This window comes from Erigeron canadensis, chromosome 8 (assembly GCF_010389155.1).
Source record: "Erigeron canadensis isolate Cc75 chromosome 8, C_canadensis_v1, whole genome shotgun sequence".
NCBI lineage: Eukaryota > Viridiplantae > Streptophyta > Magnoliopsida > Asterales > Asteraceae > Erigeron > Erigeron canadensis.
In genome coordinates, this window is record NC_057768.1 from 35,387,910 (window position 1) to 35,405,561 (window position 17,652).

A 17,652-nucleotide genomic window follows, 5' to 3' on the forward strand; every position below is an offset into this window, starting at 1 on the left:
CGAGAAGCTTATCATTCATCATCTTATTTTATCATTATCCGCTTTGCTTCTTCATGGCCACGTAATCCAACCCCGATACTTTTCTCTATATATACTTGTTTTGTTATTTTGTTTTAACTTCATAAATATATACGAGTAACTCATCCATTATTATTATTATCAACTTTCGTATACTCTCATCTCAAAATACTAGAGTAAAATAAAAGAGAGAATTGAAGAAAAGATGTTGGCAATATTTCACAAGGCATTTGCACACCCACCACAAGAACTAAACTCACCATCATCAAACTACAAGCAAAAACCAAAGCACCCGCAAGAAACACTTCAACAATTCCTGTCCGTACACCCAGGAAACACATTCTCCATGACATTTGGTGAATCAGCTGTTTTGGCTTATGTCAAACCAGATCACACAAATAATAATTACCAACAACGTTTGTTTACTGGCTTTGATGATATTTACTGTTTGTTCTTGGGCAGTTTGAACAACTTGTGTTCACAAATAAAACAATATGGGCTTTCCAAAAATACAAATGAGGCCATGTTTGTGATTGAAGCGTATCGTACTTTACGTGATCGTGGACCTTATCCTGCTGATCAAGTTATTAAAGATCTTGATGGCAGCTTTGCTTTCGTTGTTTATGACAGTAAAACCGGCACTGTTTTTACTGCCCTGGTACGTAATTTAAAAAATTATTATACGAGTACTTTTCATTATTTTAATTAATTGGTAATAAGTAGTAGACTAGTATATATTTAGGTAAAAAGTAAATATTTTGTTGGGATATATGTATTTGTAGGGATCGGATGGAGGGGTGAAGTTGTACTGGGGGATAGCGTCGGATGGGTCGGTGGTTATATCTGATGATTTAGAGGTTATTAAAGCTGGTTGTGCCAAGTCTTTTGCACCATTCCCTAAAGGTATAACCATATATAGATCTTAACATATACACTTCTATTTTACTTTAATTTTTTGTTTGTTTGTGTGTGTTTTATATTCATGATAATGATATGATCCATTGGACCTGTTTGGATGTTGTGATGCCTTTTGAGGATTAATTGGTAAATTTAGGAAGTGATCTAGTCAAACCAATGGACCTGTTTGGGAAATTTTGATGGTTTTTAAAGGATTTGGTAAATTTAGGAAGTAATCTAGTTAAACCAATTTATCGATACGACGATATCACATATTTTCTCTATTAAAACCTCTTGTGGGCCCATGTGTTTACACGGTATGATCAATTGGTTTATCAGCTAATTAGCTAAGCATGTGCTTGAATTTAAAGACCAACGGATCCATGTTTTGATATTGATGTGTTGGGACAAAAATATATATTGCAGGGTGTATGTTTCATAGTGAAGGGGGATTGATGAGTTTTGAGCATCCAATGAACAAGATAAAGGCAATGCCGAGGGTGGATAGCGAAGGGGCCATGTGTGGGGCTAATTTCAAAGTGGATACCTACTCCAGGGTCAATTCTATCCCACGCAGAGGAAGTGAAACTAATTGGACTACTCAATGGGATAATCATTGCTAATTAGTCATTAGAGATCTTAATTAACTCTTGATCTCAATTGATCTTCCATTTTACATTTTGAGGTTTTTTTTTTTGAGTGTGTGTGTTTCTTCTTGAATGTAAATATTCAGTTAATAATTTTGGGAATAATCTGGCAATGCTTTTAATTAGTACGTACTAACAATTGTTGTTTGTGTTCGTCCAATTGAGTTTTTACTGATATATTTTAGACCGGTTATCAACACCATCACACCTCGATTGGTTGTCATGTATGCTTGGAAGAGAATGTACCCAAAAGAGATCGGTTATATTAACAACACCTCGATTTATAGTTTCTTTACACTTTGATTTTGAAGAAGCTAGAAGTGCTTACTTTATTTGCATACGTTAAGATTGTTTACTTTGGCAATATAAAAAGGTTTCGGATCTTTTGAGGTCGATACGACATGTGGTTTCTACTTTTGAGTTGGTTTAATCTTACTAAACCATGTATGATTGAGTTTAAATCCTACTCAAAAACAAATATATGAACGCTTAAAATCAATTGGTATTATTTGTGGTAATTAAAAAAACAAATGAGTTCTATCATGTATGTAATATTTTCTAGTATAATTCGAGTTCTATCATGTGCATATTTGTGGTTGTCTAAATGAGTTTTTCCTTAAAATAAAGTTTAATTAGAGATCCATGCTAAAAAGAATTCTTTAATACGAACCTAATTAGCACAATATATGTTAATGTTATATCTTGTCAGTAACTCAAACTTTTTAGTTATCCCAGATTCCCAAATGTAAATTCTGCCAGTTATTTGTTTTTTTTTTTTTTAAAAAAAAAACACTCAAACCTTTTTTTTTGAAAAAAAACTTGAAGTGTATCGACAAATAATATAAAGTTATTGATATCACAATTTCTAATGTCGGGGTAAATTTATTTAGGAAAATGATAAATCTTCCTAACCAATCCTTCTGAAAATCCTCTTAATATATCCACTTGTTAACACATAGAATCCACTAATTTTTTTTCTTAATTTCACCAACTGATTTTCCACATGTCACAATCCTATTAATTAGGAAGAGTTTTAGGCTAATAATTTAGGAGAATTGATCATTACTCTTTATTTATCATTGCCCCTTTATTTAAGGGATTCATATCCAACCACACATTTTTGGTATCTAGACCACACATACTATTTACAGTGATAGTCGCTGCAAATAGTGTGGGCCCCCCTTGTCTATAATGATAAATCTGACAAAAAATAGCGGGCCCCCTGTCAGTAATCGCTGTAAATAATTGGATATAAACAAAAACACCACTATTTACAGCGATAATCACTGCAAATAATCTGATTTAATTAAAAAAATGATCGGGATACCATCGGCCTTTATTTATCATCTATCGATAAGATGTCCATAAAAACATAAGTAGAGAAAGTACCAAAAACAAAACGGTGCATAATTAGGAAAAGCTTGTCGCTTTAAAATCCAAAGAAAAACATACTGGTATCATCAATCAAAACCCACATGGCAGAATCTGGTTTCTTCCCCAATGAATTCAACAAAGAACAGGACCCATCGTCACCGGAAACCGCCACAGCAAACCACCTTCTATCTCTTCCGTACAGCTCCTTTTCTGACAGACTCAAGATAACAGCTTTACACCTCAAAGAAACTGTATGTGTTCCTTTTTTATATTATTACGCTTTATAACTTTATAATAACAACAGGTAAACGGATGAGGTTTTTCATGTTCTGATTTAGTTTTTCACTTCAATATAAAATGCTCTATTATGTATTCCTTAATTGATTGGATAAAGCTTAAATTTACAAAAAAAAAAAAAATTACCATTATGACCTGTCAAAATGGCCACGTGTCAGATTTATGTATTGCCATGTTACTCTTGTTTATATTAGCAAAAGTTAAGCGTTAGCAGGTTAGATAAAGCTATAATTATATGTTTTAGTTACCAAAATAGACAATTGGGTAGATGTGTATTGATACTTTATGGAATTTTTAGGTGTTTATATATATATATATGTATATTTTTGGTTGTATAGATTGTGAAGGAGACATGGGGAAGCAGTGGGAAACATTTGAAAGATTATACAATGTATACAGGTGCCCTTGGAACAGCTTTCTTGGTTTTTAAAGCTTACCAAGTTACTCACAATAAGAATGATCTTAAGTTGTGTAAAGATATTCTTAAAGCTTGTGATTCTGCTTCTTTTGGAGACAGGTTACTACTATATTTTCGGGTTATTTTATACATGCGCTTTTGAAATTTGTTTTAAGTTTTAAGTAGTAAGATATCTAAGAATCAATGATGTTGGGTTGTGCGAAATGAGAATTGTAGTACTCTTAAGTCTTAAGTAACGGTTAGGACTCGAGGATCCTTTTTTAACACATGATATATATATATATATATATGGTTTCATTTTTGGCAAAAAGGAGTGTTACAAAATCATAGCAATTAGAAACTTAGAACTGCGCCTTGGTGACATTTGGATGTGATAAGATGAGCGGGTCAGGTTGGATCTCTTGTCAAAATGAGTCAAGGTTGAAATGGTTATTTTTTCAAAATTTGATACAGGCCAGTGTTGGTTTACCCATAAGCACCCGAGCTAACTTTTTGTATTTGGCCCACTCGAGATAAGACACGACTCAAAATGACCCATTTATAAGCAAATGGGTCGAAATTGCCACCTGAGTGACATGACATAAAACAATAATAACTTAGAAGGCTACCTCTTGTGCAATTAATTTACATGTCTAACGAGTGTGTCTATGGATTGCAGACATGTGACGTTCATCTGTGGGCAGGCTGGTGTATCTGCTCTTGGTGCTGTTGTGGCTAAACAAAGCAATGATGATAATTTATGTGATCACTATCTAAAAAGATTTAGAGAGGTAATCTATTTCTTTCTCATTTTTTTATATTTTTCACTCTATTTATGTGTTTTCTTTAAATTGGGTTTTTATTTCCTTTGCAGATTAAGCTTCCTAAAGATCTACCAAATGAACTATTGTATGGTAGAGCAGGTTACTTATGGGCATGCTTGTTCTTAAACAAGAATCTTGGTGAGAAAACAATTTCGTCTGCCCTCATGGTAAAGATCAGAAATCTGATATTTGTTGCAATTAATTCTTGTAGTGATGGTCATATTATCATACATTTGACTTTTTATATGTTTGCAGAGAACAGTTACAGTTGAAATTGTAAAGGCTGGTAGAAAGATGTCTACAAGGGAATGTCCATTAATGTATGAGTGGCATGGTAAAAGGTATTGGGGAGGTGCCCATGGACTTGCTGGGATAATGAATGTATTAATGGATTTGGCGTTAACTGAAGACGAGTTGGAGGATGTGAAGGGTACACTATTTTACATGATTAAAAATCGGTTCCCGAGTGGAAATTATCCTTCCAGTGAAGGTAGAGAATCAGACCGGCTTGTGCATTGGTGTCATGGTGCTCCTGGTGTTGCTCTTACACTTGCAAAAGCAGCCAAGGTATGGTTTGGTTATTGTTTTCTGCAGTGTTTAATGAAATAAAACTATCTTCCAAAGTAGAACTGTAGAAGTGGCAAGATGGGAGACTCGAGTGGGTTGGGTGGCGGGTCAATTAAGGGTTGGCTTGACCTGCTAACACTTATGTGCAACTCTCAACCTGTTTGACCCGTGTCCCTTATAGCCAAGTATTTCTTTAGCTTCTATTTCAAGACAAAAATATCTTATATTGTCATTGTTTATCAGCTCACAGACAGACCTCACTGAAGTCTAATTGGGGAAAACAAACACAACCTTACTGTATCACATCCCCTATATACAAATTTGTTATAACAGTGCCTACTAGTAAATAATAAACTAATCTAAATTGGTTATTTCATGCTAATTACTCGTGTTTTTTAGGTTTTTGGAGATGACGAATTTCACAAGGCAGCAGTAGATGCAGGGGAGGTGGTGTGGGAACGCGGTTTACTTAAACGAGTTGGGATCTGTCATGGAATAAGTGGGAACGCATATGTTTTTCTTTCCCTTTATCGTCTAACTGGTGACGTGAAGTTCTTATATAGAGCTAAAGCTTTTGCCAGTTTCCTCCATGAAAATGCTCTAATGCTTATATCAGAAGGAACAATGCATGGAGGTGACCGCCCCTTTTCCCTATTTGAAGGCATTGGAGGAATGGCATATCTTTTCCTAGACATGATAGATCCATCGGAGGCTAGGTTCCCTGCTTACGAGATTTGAATATCTGTTAGCGTTTTGGTTCCTCAAGTGGTATGTAACTTTGTATATTTGTATTTTATAATTTGTGTCACTTCTCTGACTCCCGTGAAGCTTGTAATATCATCTATGGCATGCGTATGTAGCTAGTTAATCTTGTTTAGAAGTGTGACTTTTTTCTTAATAAAATGAGGGTAAATATTCTGAATTTAGGTTAAAACGAAGAAAAGAACATGAGTTTTGTTTTGCTTATCGATGATCAGTTTTGTTGTAGCTATTGTAAGCTTTTTAACCTTTAATTGAATCGGCTTATCGGAATCTAATTGTTTAAGACATGGGATAGTTGGTTCAGAAAACCAAAACCAAAGACCAATTACGTCCATTTGAAACTTACTCTTGTATGGTATTCATTTAAACGCTTCCAATTTGTTAACAAGATCAAAAGATGTATAGCTTGCTTTCGTATCGATGCTTATTAGAAAGATATAAAGCCTGCTAGTAAATGCTGATTGCTTTTATTATAGCTTCTGAGTCAATGCAGCCTAATATACAAATAAAAACTTCCTGTTTCATCTCCTACACTCACATTCTCACCCAAGTTAATCAACCGGAATCCTGTTTATGCCAACCCAACAAGTTTCTCACTAATCTCCCAGACTTTACGAGCCTTGGCGACATCACTAGCTTCTTCTGACAACTGGTTCTCAAACGAAGCCGAGTTGTTGTTCCAGCTCCAATAAACTCCTGATTTTGTCAAGCTTGGATCACTCACAACCTAAACCACAAACCAAACATATAATGTCATTAGTTACAGACATCAACATTTGTAGGAATGTAGGTAATGATAAGTAGACTCTATTAACATTATAGTTTGATTCCTGTGACTTCTAATCACAATAATTAGACAAGTTCTATGGATTCTGATCATTACCTGAGCAAGTCTCTTGCCAGATTCCTCCTCGGAGACGTAACCCTTAGTAATGTACTTTTGGAATGGAGGAAATAGGAGTCTAAAAAGTGGAATGTGTTCCCTAAACAAGCCTGTTGTTGCAATACAACCTGGATACAGGGAAGCGAATGTAATGCCTGTTTCTTCATGGAAACGACGGTGGAATTCTTGCATCATGAGCATGTTGCAGACCTTGCTGTCTTTATATGCTTTTGCACCATCAAAATCACCACCGTCAATCATCGCAGAGCTGTTGAGCCCATTTAATCCTCCAGCTAGACCCCTCATGTCACCCAGGTTAGCCTTTGGTGGTACATTCCCGGCCAAAGTGTTTGTGTTACCTAAAATGTCATCATATTTCAATATACAACCATAAAGAAAAACACACTTGCAAACAATTACAGGCTTTGGTAAAAACCATTGCAACACATTACCCAACCCGCCCAAATCGTCCATGTTGCCAAATTTGGATTTTGTGTAATACCTGTGATTGAACCAACAATAATTAATCTTTTCGAGGGGTAATCTGACTGCTTCAAGTCATCTAACAATAATCTTGCAAGCAAGAAGTGACCAAGATGATTAGTCCCAACACTAAGCTCAAACCCATCAGCAGTATAAGTAGGCTCTTTAGCAGTCGGTAAATAAACCGCTGCATTGCAGACTAACACATCAAGCGGATAACCGGATTGCTTGAAGTTTGCAACAAACTGTCTCACACTATCAAATGATGAAAGGTCCAAATGCATCACTGTGTAATTCTCTTTTGACAATCCTGCTGATTTTGCTACTCTTTCAGCCTTCAAAAAGTCTCTGCAAGCCATTATGACGTGCCATTTCCCTGTTTCTGCTAGTGATTTTGCTGTGGCTAGACCTAAACCCGACGAAGCTCCGGTTATAATAACCGTGCCCTTTCTCAAGGTCTTTTTCCCATCTGGTGATGCACTTATTACAGATGGACTACTTGTAGCTACAGCTTGTATTTTGAGTGCACCCCTTTGGCTAAATTCCTTTTACAAATAAATTTATACATGTTAAAAGTGGAATCTTTACATCAAGAAACAGTAAATAAATGATCCTCTACAAACAGAATATGCTTATGTATTTAAGTATTTTATGTTATGTAGTTTCTATTAACAGAAAAACTGGTTTTACCCATAATATATGTAAGATGGGATTAAAAATATAGTGAACTATAAGTTTTTTAAAGTGGACAGTCATTTTATAAAGTATTAAAATACCAAGGTAGACATTTATCTTGAACAAATGAACTAACTTAATAACTGGAAATGGAAATGGAAATGAAAAAGATTTCTTTTAGTACCTTGGATTTTGATGAAGTGAAGTCAACCTTAAGATGAGTTGACAGTGGTACTCCAAGTAGGCTGGAGTCCTTCAAAGATGCCTGCAAAATTTACAACATTGTTATGTTACTAAACTACCAACATTGTCTTGACACTGAATTTTTTGAGTGAAATGAAAAAATTGCACGGATACGTTTTTCCTGTTGGTGAACAAACCTGTTTGTGGACGGAGAAAGAAGAGGTAGCTTGAAGTGCCATTGGAGGTTGTAATGTGAAATGTGTAGCTAAACTGTAAATATCTAATAAAGATTTGTTGAAGATGAATAGAATTGATGGGTGATATTTATACACTTGGTGATTGTTATAAAATGTTGGGCCAAAAATGGATTCTTTTGTTTTTATGATTACTTTTATTATTAAGGTGGATAAGATAATTGATCATTTAATATAGGTGGGTCCCAATTGATTTTAAAGCAACCAATAAAAAGTTGTGTTGTAGATTTCCATCTGTTTGGTTTGGTGGGTTTTTAGATAAGTGAAGTGGCAAGTGGGCCTAATGGGTAAGGAAGATATTGTAGGTGCACTGCCCCAAAAGCATGTTTACTTGAAAAGAGTTATGGGCTTGATGTTGTGATATAAAGAGAGGTGAAATGGCCAAATGGGTAAATACAATGAAGTAAAAAAGAAAAAGAAAAAAATTACAGTTTGATCATCTTACATACCAAACCAGCAAGTTAATTCGAAAACTGCAAGTTTACAGTGAAGAACTGTTTCGGAAAGTTCAAACCAACCAACAGATCAAATACTCTTTACTCGGCCAAACCAGCTAGATCTAGTCTGTTCTACTGATTTGGCATCTTAACAGAACAGTACAAATCATGCATCCGCAATTGTTTTTAACAGACGTTCCCTAGTGGTTAGTAACATATTTGAATCAAAACCGTTCAGCTTGGATACAAACTAATGTTCGTTACTTCATTTGCTAGTTGCTAACCATCTTAAGAGTCATAGCCGGTTGACCTGCTTCTGTTTGTCTAGACGAAATCAAGGTTCAACCGACTGAAGAGCATATTTAACAAAAACAAATGGCATAACCTTGATATGACATTGCCTTCATCCTTCCTCCATGTTTACAAACTCTCTTATGGGGTTATAACATGAAACATAAATTAACCAAAAAGGCTTGGATTGAGAAATTCATGATCAACCAAAAAGGATAGATTGAAAAACAATTGACTTTATACACCATTGCATAGTATCGATTGATACACATGAATGAATTGGCAACCAAAAAAAATGACAATCAACTGTATAATCACAATCTTCTTTTTAGTCATCCTGTTAACTCTACAATTTCTCTACTAATCTGAAATCTTCAATCTCTTTTGTTTCTTCACTTCTCTTTTCTTTCTCCTGATCAACTCTAATTCTTTTTGAACCATATACGCTAATATTACAAATCAAGAAAACTTCTATACAAATCTGCAGGGCATTTGCCTTGGAACTAATTTAGCCCCACTATATTCGAACCGGCAATCCAAAATTCTGAAAAATTCTAATTTCTCCACGAAGCCCAGCCGTTACAATGACCATACCCCAGCCAGATTTACTTGGACTCAACCTATTGGTGAAATCAGCACTCACATATCTGCTTGGGTTCTTTGTCGCCGAAACAAGTTTTTCCTCTGGCCATGTAGCTGAAAACCTATCAAAGAAATAACCATTACTTGCACTAGAAATGATTCCGTGAAATGGGCTACTACTAGTACAGCCAGATGGTAGGGGAAAACTATCTTTGTCATGGATTTCATCTGCAGGCGTTGGAGGATGGTTCACCGGTGACATCTCATCTAAGTGGTCCTCACTAAGCCTATCTTGTTCTTCAGAACACCTGTCCTGGAAATCCGAAGAAGTGTCACTTTTACCAGGCCATGGAATGGCCACTGCTATGTCTTGACAGTGGAAATGCTCGTAGGATTGAGTAACGGTTACACCTTTGTTTCTGCTAGCCCGGGAATCACCTTCGTGTTTCCAAACATATACTTGAGAATCCTCACTAGCACAAACCACATATCTACCATTAGCTGTCACAGAAGCAGAGATTTGCCTATTTGTGTTGCGAAATCCTGTAATAGAACCAATACCACATTTACAACCAAGTCCAAACATTCTAATAGGATGTAAAACATGGCACGCAGCACAATGAGTGGGTTAGTAACGGGGTGAAACAGTGTTCGAGTCAAAACAGGGTGATTTTGACATGAGTCAGGTTAGAATATCTTTTTGTCCAATGTGTAATGATGCCCAACTTTAGGAGGTTAAAAACAATTGAATAACACATCCGAACTTTAAACACCATTAATCCACTCAACCCGTTTCATTTTAAGAAAGTTTTAAAATTTGACCCATTGTGGTAACATATTCCAGAACCACACATTTCCACCATTAAAAAATGGTAGCATATACTAGGTATAACAGAGCAAATACTGACAGAATTTAAGACCAAATGTGTTGATGCTAAAAATCTGGCAAATTCTACCTTTAAACTTGTGAACCAAGTCAACACCGTCAACAACACGTATTCGTGAATCGGCAGATGTAATGAGAACTTCTGATGTAGTACCTGGAGCAAACTGTAAGAGAATACTAATCAGCAATGCATAATAATCAACCCCAAGGCATCGTAAGTATGAAGTTAAGGTGGTAACTTTGGTTGATTTCGGTATGTTCTATTGCTAACAGGTCAAACGAGTAACAAATTAGCTTACAAGGGAAGAGGTAAAATGTCGCCTAAAGTGTACTTTGAATACATAAAACCTACTAAATGCTTTTCTACCTAAGACTATAACTTATGATATCAGAAACATTATTGGCACACTAACTAATATATAAACTTTTCATTAACTTTGGACAGACTTTTTAGGTCAATGCACCATACCCATACAAAAACAACCCATTTGACTAGTTACCAACCCCACCCATTTTGCTGCCTTTTTCATAAATGCATGCAGTAGAACTTCACCTGGAAACCGGTGATCTTTTTATGGCGTGCCTTCTTCTTTTTGTTCTGTAGGTCGATATGACTCTTCTGCTGTAACTTATTTTCTGCAAAATATAGAAAGTAAATATTTAAGAGAAACAATCTCGCATACAAGAACACACACAGATAGAACACTCCGTACCAGTTGTGTTGTATAAGAAGCAGCTGCCCTTGTAAGAGCCAACTATTGCAGCCTTCAAGAATGAAATATAACTGTCTTAGCCTTTTGGTTGAGTAAAAAAGAAATAATTTGGTAGTTGGATAAATATTTTTAAGTCAACCTGACCATCGGGTGTATAGCAAGCAGCAGTGACCATCTCATGCATATCATTCCAATCAACAACTTGATGATCAGGAATGCTCCATATGCGAACTTTAGCATCTAGTGATCCACTAATGAAGTATCTATCATCAACAGGATTGAACTGGATGCAAGTTACTATATAAGAAAATGAAAAAAGATAATTAGCAATCATAAATTCTTAATATACTCTGATCGATGTATAGAATGCTATCTTTAGATTTACTTACCATAGTCGTTGTGAGAGAATATCTTTAAGCATGACTTGCTAGACAACTGCCACAACCGAACGGTTTTGTCCATAGACGATGACAGCAAATGCTGAAAACAAAATTATCTGGGAATAAGAAATTTTTATATGTACTTTGGTTCACCCCAATAGTATGTAAGATTGAACAGCTTATCAAAAATAATGGGAATATGAGATGCAAACATTTAGACCATTGAGCACCATAGACGCATAAAAATTGTATGTAAGGAGCATCTGGAACCAGTAGCACTACATAGACATTAAACGTTCTACTAAAAAGCATATAACAAGTATAAAAAATGGCATGCACCATATCAGTCCAAATTTTTAAAGTCAATATCAGATTATCAATAACCTGGTCAAAGCAGGTAAAGCTCTTGAACTAAGTCCTTACACATATCACTGTATACGTTAGAACCCCAAGTCCCATAAACACTACATGATACTCCTCAACTAGCCATCATTGCTCACAAACTGGTATCCAGAAAGCAATTTAAGTTGTGGGATGTCTCTTAAAGATGATATTATTCAGATTTGGCTTTTGGAAATTATATACCTTATTCACCCATGACTTGCACCATTAACAGCTATTATAGCAGTTGATTTGCCTCGACACTTTCATAGATTTTTATTGACATATTTGAATAGGAAATATTACAGATTAGATATTTTCTAAACTTGGAACAATGGCCATATAAATTAAAATCTAACACATCAACAGGCAACAGCCTAAATAAGCGTTCATAAGACAGGAAAAAAACTACAAATTCTACTACTTTAATTGGTCATTGACTATCTTCAACTGTCCTCATTAAGTTCATCAATTTAACTACTAATAACAATTGTACAAAAACTGATGTGTATGACCTCAATAGCATACAAGAAATGTAACAACAAGAAGCAACATCGTATGTTCTATGATAAGATAATCATACAGATGTGTTCAGATATACACTATTTGCCCACCAAAAAAAAAAAAAAACATCAATGCAACTAAGAGATCTGAAAAAGGTATTTTAATCAATCACTACTAGCTAACCTGAGATTTGGACCAGGACAGGTCAAGCACATCATCTATGTGTCCTTTGAAGGAACAGAAAGGTTTTTCTGAGAGTGCAAACATAGTCTCTGGAACCACAACATGGTCCAAGCTTGTAGACTTCCGACTTATTGACAACCTTCCTCTTTTCTTCTTTTCAATTCGGTTATCCAGATTTGGAGATGCCAGACCCGGCTCTGGTGACCCATTTGACAACAACACGTTCAAATTCACATCTTCTTGTTTATCAAATAAAAGATTACCTTTTCTCTCCGTGGTCACAACTTGCCATATATGAATAAGACAATCCTCACCAGCACTAGCAAGATACTTTCCATCCAAACTAAACTTAATAGTCCAAATCGACCCTTTATGAGCTTGTATCTCCTGGTTTTTATACAAAGCCGTTAGATCCTTGCAAGATTTCCCATAATGCCTAACACGTACTCTCTCTGGACCATGAAATGAAACATCTTGACTATCATCCGTCGCAGAACTAGACCTCCTTCCACCTCTTTCTGACGCTGTATCTCTATCATCGCTACTTCTTCTCTCCTTATACCCTGCAACCGAACTAGCTACATTCTTAATACTCTTCAACCAACCCGACCCGCCTTTCTTTTTCAACTTACATCCGTCCCCACCATCGTTTCCATCACCTAAATCGCCATCCTTCTCACTTTCCACATTTTGCCGTCTCATTAGCTCTTGAACAATAGGCGAACGCCCAATACACATTTCAAACTCTTCGAGCGTTAACCGTTTCCCCGTCTCAACTTCCTTAACCTTCCCACACATCCCATCCTCTCTTACCTCATCCACTACAAACTCTTTTCCATTATCAAGATTCTTAATCCTACAAACCCCACCATCATCATCATCCAAATTATCACATTTTGTAATTTCTTCACTAACACGAACATCTCGAGTAATATTTTCTATATCGATAACGGGTTTAAACATTCCATCACACGAATAAGAATCATTAGCACTTTCAAATCTACTACATTGTTCATGATCAACGGATTTTGATCTAAAAACCTTACTAGTACCACTAATACTACTACTACTCAATCCCATTTGTCTTAACAACCGCATTCGTCGTTCATCGACAGAACCCGGTTGCGAAATCCAAACATCATAATTATTAACAACACCCATTGGAAACTTAGGTACTCTCAATAAATCATCATCAATACAAGTATCATCATCATCATCATTATTATAACAAATATTATTATAATTACAGTTACTTACACAATCATCTTCAAATTCATAATCTGATGAAGAACAAGAAGAATTTGCAGAAGAAAGTAAGCGATCAAGAGAGTCATAAAAACATTCTTGGGTTTCTTCTTTAATGGGCTGTGTGTTCATCATACGGGCATTCTCATCGGAAAATGAAAATGCCCGGCCGGAATCTGATCGGAAAATAAATCCCACCAAAAAAAATCAAAACTTGATCTGATTTATATAATATATGTTTGTATATTTGTGGGCTTCCTGTTTTGTGGAAATTGAAGATCGGAGAAATGGAAACGACGTCGTTTGCAGAGTGGGAGACGGCGGGGAGTGACGGAGACGGTTGGTCTGAAGATGTATGTAGTAACTAGTAGTACTATGATGTTTTGTTTTTTTACATAAAAGATTATGTTTGGGGTTTGGTTTGGTTTGGTGATATTGTGTTTCGTATCAGTGTATGTGTGTGTAATATGATGTATATAACTTTTTACATATAGAAAGTGTATAATTAATATAACTAGAAAAATCTATCTAATAACTTGGCAATATTTGATTTGATGTGCTATGTTAAGACTTTTATTTTGAATAATATTGAAAATTTTTGAAGGATTTCTAAATTCATTTATGAAATTGTTATCGTATGTTTATTTTTTTATAATTCAAAAAGTACTCGCGCAATGCGATGATGTAATGGTGACTATTTGTGGTGGCGTACGATTGGTGGCGGGGCGGCCGACGGTGATAATTGACAGTGGTGTTGTTGATGTGTGTATGTGAAAAAAGAGAAATGTGATTGTGTGTTTGAAGTAATATGGTTGATTTGGTATATTTTAGAAATATTACCTTTATGCACATTTGACGGTGTGCAGCTAAATTTGGTGGTGTACAAATAACCTTTTTTAAAAAAATGTTTAATTTACTTAAAGAGGAAAGCTAATTTGTTTTAGTAATGAGTATAAAATTTATGAGTTTCGGTTTATGGTTTGTAAAATTAAATCTTATTCGGGTAAAGTTTATATCAAAATAAACACTTTTTTACATTTAAAATTTAAAGTCTTGAAATAAAACCTCAAATGATTTATAAAATATGTTATTGATTATATTGTACTAACCGTATGCTCGCACGACGCTGCGAAGATGGTGGTATCGCTGGCAGCGTGGTGACGGCATCATTGGTGGCGTTGATGATGGCGTTGTGGTTGTGAATGTAAACTTAGGGCGCGTTTGGTTCACAAAATGCTTTTGGAAAGAATGAAATCTTTCGAAGGAATTGGAATCTGAAGGAATGGAATTTAACGGAATGTTTTTGATTTTTTGAGAATTCAAGTGACGGAAGGAATGAAATTCCTTCCTCCATCCCCAAGGAATGGAGATTCCATCAAATGATGGAATGTTTACATTCCTATTCTTCATTCTTTGAACAAACAAACGCACTAAGGAATGGAATTCAAATTCCAATTTCATCAGATTTCATCAAATTCTGTGAAATAAACGCGACCTTAGTTGATGTAAAAGGGTTCAATATAATTGTTTTAAGGTTGAAATATCTATATTGTAAATTATTTTAATAAAAGTATTATAATTCTATTAGGTAAAGATAAAATAGTGAATATAGAAAAAGAGTAATATGAACATTTCAAAGTCTAAGTTACTTAAAGGGTAGATGTAGTTTGTTTTACATATAAGTATAAAAAAAAAAGTAAAAAAGTGTACGGCTTATCATATTATATATACACTAAAAAGCAATACAGAAGATACAAGTTTATATGCTTTAGGTACAACATTCTTCTTTTTTCTCAAATTTCATTTTTTACCCCTTAAAATTTATATCTTTTAATTTTTAACCTCTAAAGTTTTTATCTTCTAGCTTTTGCCCTCATTAAAGTTTTCGGTTTCAATTTTTTGACATCAAATTTTTGGGTTCTCATGTTTACATAAAATAACTTTTATACATTCACAATCTTACTTTTAAACATTTAGTTTTGATTAATTTCTTCTGTTTCGTATATATAGTAGTTTTTAATTTATAATAACTTGCATTATTTTACATCTTACGTTTATATAACATTTAAAGCAAGACAATATATTACATCACCGTCATGAGAGTGTCATTGTTTGCATTAATATAGTTATTAATTTGTTTTATGTTTTTACACATCCTATTATTCTTATGTTATTTTTACTGTTGCTACATGTATTGTTGCCTTTTTTAAAACATGGTTTCCTAAATATAACATAATTGAATTTGTGTTTCGCTGATATTACTATTTTTTGTTTGTATCCAAAATTTTATTGTGTAAAATTTGTGTTCCGCAACAAAGTGCGGATAAAATGACTAGTTTATAGTCATTTGTAAAAATTCATGACTGATATTTATTTATTTTTTCTTTTAAAAATCAAATATATTAACTACTAAATTACATTATATCAAATAATATTTGCAAGAACTTACAATCCTACATTAGCATATTGAAATTTTTTTTGGTTATGAGATGTTAAACTATTTAAGTACCTATCAAATAATTACATTTAACATTTTAAAATAAATATGTTGTCTTTTGTTTGCCAATTATAGTGTAGAAACATAACGTATATGAAAAACCAATTGAGTTGGATTAATAGTTGAAGTTTTTGTTTTTTGAAAACAAAGATTATGTGTTCGATTTTCATAACCAGCAAAACTGGAGAGGTTTTTTTTAATCTTTAGTAGAACTTAAAAACAATTTCTCTATTCTCGATAGGGGTAAGTTATATTTGATTAAGTGTTACAGTTTAATACATTACAAACACTATTATATCCATGCGGTTTTACATTAATATTAGATAATTAACCCGGGTTCAACCCGGGCATATTAAATTTTTTTTTTATAAAAACGTATCTCTGTCACTGACATTGCGACAGTCCAACGGTAATTATAACCTCTAAATAGTATACCTTATCATTAGTTTATTAACGCGCATGATATGCGGATAATTTAAAAATCTGTTAGGACAAAAGCATTTAGATTATGCAACTTAAAATACCATATATGATATATTAGAGTTTTTAAAAGAAAACAAAAACATTTTAAAAAAAAATAACATCAGAAAATAAGAAAAAAATGAAAATACAAAATATTGTAAAAAGAAAGGTATTTATGACATCATAAATAATTTAAATAAAAAAACTAAATTTTAAGAAAAAGTTTAAAGGTAACAAATAAGTTTTTTTTGTAAAAAGATGATGTCACAACAATGTTGTTTTATTTAATATAAAGATATTGAACTCAGTTTTCTATAATTAATACAAACATGTTATAAGGGAAAGGGGGAACTATTAAAGTTTAGAGCAATGCTAGATTAACACTCGAATCTCACTCGCTATATTTGCTATATTTGGAGGAGTAGATTATTAGGGGGGTTTCGAGAGTTTTGGGTTTCATCCTAGGCATGTGTGGTTCGAACACCGCATAATGTCTAATTGGATGTTACTATGTTGTTTCGAATGCTAACCGTTAACTATTAACTACTAATTACTAACTCGTTGTAAAAAAAAAAAACTCTAATTATCAGGTAATAATTTCATCCTACTAACAATTATCACTACTAACAATTTTACATTTTGACTTTGACTAATCTAAAATTTGCTTAGATGGGTATGTAAAGAAACAAATGTTTTAACTAATTTAATTGATTTCGAAATAATAATATATGTGACTAATTTGATAGATTTAAAAATGGAATGGGATTACCTTAAGTTTTCCCAACTTGACTAGTCAAGTCAAGTTGGAAGGATCTTGACCCTTGATTATA

General features: G+C 34.1%; 4 protein-coding genes across 4 annotated transcripts; 2 read left to right on the forward strand and 2 right to left on the reverse strand.

Moving 5' to 3' along the window:
• The first annotated feature begins 138 nt into the window (after positions 1–138).
• LOC122611230 (stem-specific protein TSJT1-like) lies at positions 139–1,698 on the forward strand. Its single transcript, XM_043784218.1, has 3 exons — positions 139–676; positions 801–921; positions 1,342–1,698. The coding sequence occupies exons 1-3, from the start codon at positions 224–226 to the stop codon at positions 1,536–1,538; spliced, it is 771 nt and encodes a 256-aa protein (XP_043640153.1). The 5' UTR covers positions 139–223; the 3' UTR covers positions 1,539–1,698.
• Positions 1,699–2,946: 1,248 nt separating this feature from the next.
• LOC122611229 (lanC-like protein GCR2) lies at positions 2,947–5,898 on the forward strand. Its single transcript, XM_043784217.1, has 6 exons — positions 2,947–3,187; positions 3,572–3,750; positions 4,310–4,421; positions 4,505–4,621; positions 4,710–5,021; positions 5,421–5,898. The coding sequence occupies exons 1-6, from the start codon at positions 3,038–3,040 to the stop codon at positions 5,757–5,759; spliced, it is 1,209 nt and encodes a 402-aa protein (XP_043640152.1). The 5' UTR covers positions 2,947–3,037; the 3' UTR covers positions 5,760–5,898.
• Positions 5,899–6,228: 330 nt separating this feature from the next.
• On the reverse strand, positions 6,229–8,355 carry LOC122611122 (protochlorophyllide reductase, chloroplastic-like). Its single transcript, XM_043784091.1, has 5 exons — positions 8,205–8,355; positions 8,009–8,089; positions 7,169–7,694; positions 6,667–7,025; positions 6,229–6,510 (listed from the first exon to the last, which is right to left on the reverse strand). Exons 1-5 carry the CDS (start codon positions 8,244–8,246, stop codon positions 6,355–6,357), a joined length of 1,164 nt encoding a protein of 387 aa, XP_043640026.1. The 5' UTR covers positions 8,247–8,355; the 3' UTR covers positions 6,229–6,354.
• An 854-nt stretch (positions 8,356–9,209) lies between these two features.
• On the reverse strand, positions 9,210–13,995 carry LOC122610711 (WD repeat-containing protein 44-like). The gene is made up of 7 exons (XM_043783678.1): positions 12,619–13,995; positions 11,560–11,650; positions 11,310–11,467; positions 11,171–11,222; positions 11,011–11,093; positions 10,528–10,621; positions 9,210–10,114 (listed from the first exon to the last, which is right to left on the reverse strand). Exons 1-7 carry the CDS (start codon positions 13,993–13,995, stop codon positions 9,507–9,509), a joined length of 2,463 nt encoding a protein of 820 aa, XP_043639613.1. The 3' UTR covers positions 9,210–9,506.
• Between the last annotated feature and the right edge of the window lie 3,657 nt (positions 13,996–17,652).